General features: G+C 37.3%; 1 protein-coding gene across 5 annotated transcripts in view; it reads right to left on the reverse strand.

Annotated features, from left to right (window-relative positions):
- The window catches only part of LOC106879229 (valine--tRNA ligase), a 45,768-nt gene that overhangs the window by 3,036 nt on the left and 40,063 nt on the right, over positions 1-2,669 (reverse strand). For all 5 annotated transcript variants that reach the window (XM_014928715.2, XM_014928717.2, XM_052965597.1 and 2 more), the window contains exon 26: positions 1,659-1,831. In XM_014928715.2, coding sequence (XP_014784201.1) covers positions 1,659-1,831 — 173 coding nt within the window. The remainder of the gene's footprint in view (positions 1-1,658; positions 1,832-2,669) is intronic.

Here is a 2,669-nt window from a genome sequence, read left to right on the forward strand (position 1 = left end):
AGCGAGATCGTTGCCAGTGCCCCTGGACTAGCTCCTGTGCGGGTGGCACATAAAATACACCATTTTGAGCGTGGCCGTTGCCGTTGCCAGTACCACCTGACTGGCCTTCGTGCGGGTGACACGTAAAAGCACCCACTACACTCTCGGAGTGGTTGGCGTTAGGAAGGGCATCCATCTGTAGAAACTCTGCTAAATCAGATTGGAGCCTGGTGTTGCCATCCGGTCTCACCAGTCCTCAGTCAAATCGTCCAACCCATGCTAGCATGGAAAGCGGACGTTAAATGATGATGATGATGATGATGATGATGATGATGATTTTTCCATGAGTTCATTATATTATTTTTCATCTCTGTTATCTCTTAATCTACATTTTTAGTTCCATCACTGATATATTGTCACTGCTTAACTGAGGACAGCCCTGACTGAGTTGACCTATGATTAAAGAGTTTAACAACAATCATCCTGTCTCTTTACAAATATAGTGTGTCTAGGATTATATTATCCAATGGGTCATCAATATTTTTCATCTACTTTTTTTTATGTTGACATGGGTTGGATATGACTCGCTAAGGCAGAGAGTTACAGACACCTTACCTGATGCTAACCCGCATTTGTTTTCCAATAAGGTATTTTACTTCACATCTTTGCAGAATGAATCATGGGAAATAAAAACAACTTCACCACTATAGCAATGTCAATGTAAAGACACACAGATACAAACACACATACATATACAACATACCTACATAGTGCCCCCCTACCAAATTTCACTCACAGTGGTAGAGAAGGATATAGCTGCTAATTTCAACAGGTCAAACAACTACATAGAGGCTTCTTCTTTGTCTCAACCATTGGTTTGCCAGAACTGTGCTTAGCTATTTCATATAGCCAACACAATTCAAGATATTTATTTTTGTTATGGCCAAACAATTTCCCAACTATGGACACTGGTTTGATATATTTAGATTTATATCAATTAGACTCACTGACCAACTTTAAAATATTGATTTCATCCACAAGTTTTGAAGAAGGCTGAAGCCATTTAAATCAACCAAAATTATTTGACCAAAATTATATTTGGTCCACTTACAAGTATTACCAGTTAGTAACCATGATGTCTTTATTTCAGCTTTACCAATTTACCTTTCTTACTTGCTTCAGTCATTAGACTGCCACCATTCTGGTGCACTGCCCTGAAGGGTTTAGTCAAACAAATTGAGCTAGTGCTTATCTTTTTAAGCCTGATATTCTATCGGTCTCTTTTGTTGGACCATTCAATTACAGGGATGTAAACAAACCAACACTGGTTGTCAAGCAGTGGGGGAGAGAGGACAAACACAGACAAAGACACACAGTGTGCATATGAGTACGAAGCTGAAAGCTCATCATATATGTATAATGATGAGCTTCTTTCAGCTTCACACACGTACATACATACATATATGCATACATACGTACATATATACATGCAAACATATATATATATGACAAGCTTCTTTAGTTTGTCAACCAAATCCACTCACAAGGTTTTAGTCAGCCTAAGGCTATCATAAAATACACTTGCCCAAAGTGCCACACAGCAGGATTGAACTTAGAACCATGTGATAAGCCACAAAGGTAAAAATTGAAGTTTAATATAAATTGATATTTTGACTTACCTTTAGCATCAAGTGAGTTTCGCATTTGGCTGATACGGTAATCATGGCACAACCAGTTGGAGGTTCTTGGTTGATAAGTATATTTACATGATCACTTGAGGCCAGGTTGGCAATAATGTCAACAAATGATTTCAAAATATTGGCACTTTCTTCATCAGAACACTTTAAGTAAACTAGAAACGAAACCAAAATTACAATTAATTTATGTAATTCAATGACAAACGACTCATTAAAATTGGAATATCTTATTGCTTATTTCAGTTCCTTTATGTGCAGTTACCAATTATCTGTGATACTCACTTGTGTGTTGTTCTTTCTGTAACATATTTATATTCAAAACCAGTCTTTACTATTGGTACAATGAATCTTCCTAACAAACATTTGATCTACAAGTGATGTTTTTTTGTCAAAATGATTCAACATCATCATTGTTGTTATAAACATTTTAATGTCTACATTTCCATGCTTGTATGGCCAGATACTCTTCCTCACATCAACTCTCACCTGTTTCCAAGCATGGTAATAATACACCAGTCTGTTAAACAACAAACAGCCCAGACATGGTTACACAGAGAACTAGAAACAAATGACATCGTTTCAACATATATGAATGAAGATGAGGGGAAATACAAATTCACTCAGACACAATTTGCACATGGCACCTTAGGCAAGTGTCTTCCATTATAGCCCCAGGCCAAACACAGTCATGTGTATGAAAGCAGCTCATCATGATATGAATGTGTGAGTGCATGTGTGCACATGCCCATGTCTTGACATCAAGTGATGGTTGTAAACGAGCATCACCAGCACACATGTGATGTTATTCATTTCTGCTCTTCAGTGAAAAACATATCAGATCATGGAGAAATATTACCTAGCCTGGAAACAAGTGAGAGTTGGTGGCTGGAAAGAGCATTCTGGCTATAGAAAATCTGCTTCAACGAATTCCATTTGACCCATGAAAGCATGGAAAACTAGCGCTAAATAATGATTATATATATATATATATAT

This window comes from Octopus bimaculoides, chromosome 2 (genome assembly GCF_001194135.2).
Source record: "Octopus bimaculoides isolate UCB-OBI-ISO-001 chromosome 2, ASM119413v2, whole genome shotgun sequence".
NCBI classification, from domain to species: Eukaryota; Metazoa; Mollusca; class Cephalopoda; order Octopoda; family Octopodidae; genus Octopus; species Octopus bimaculoides.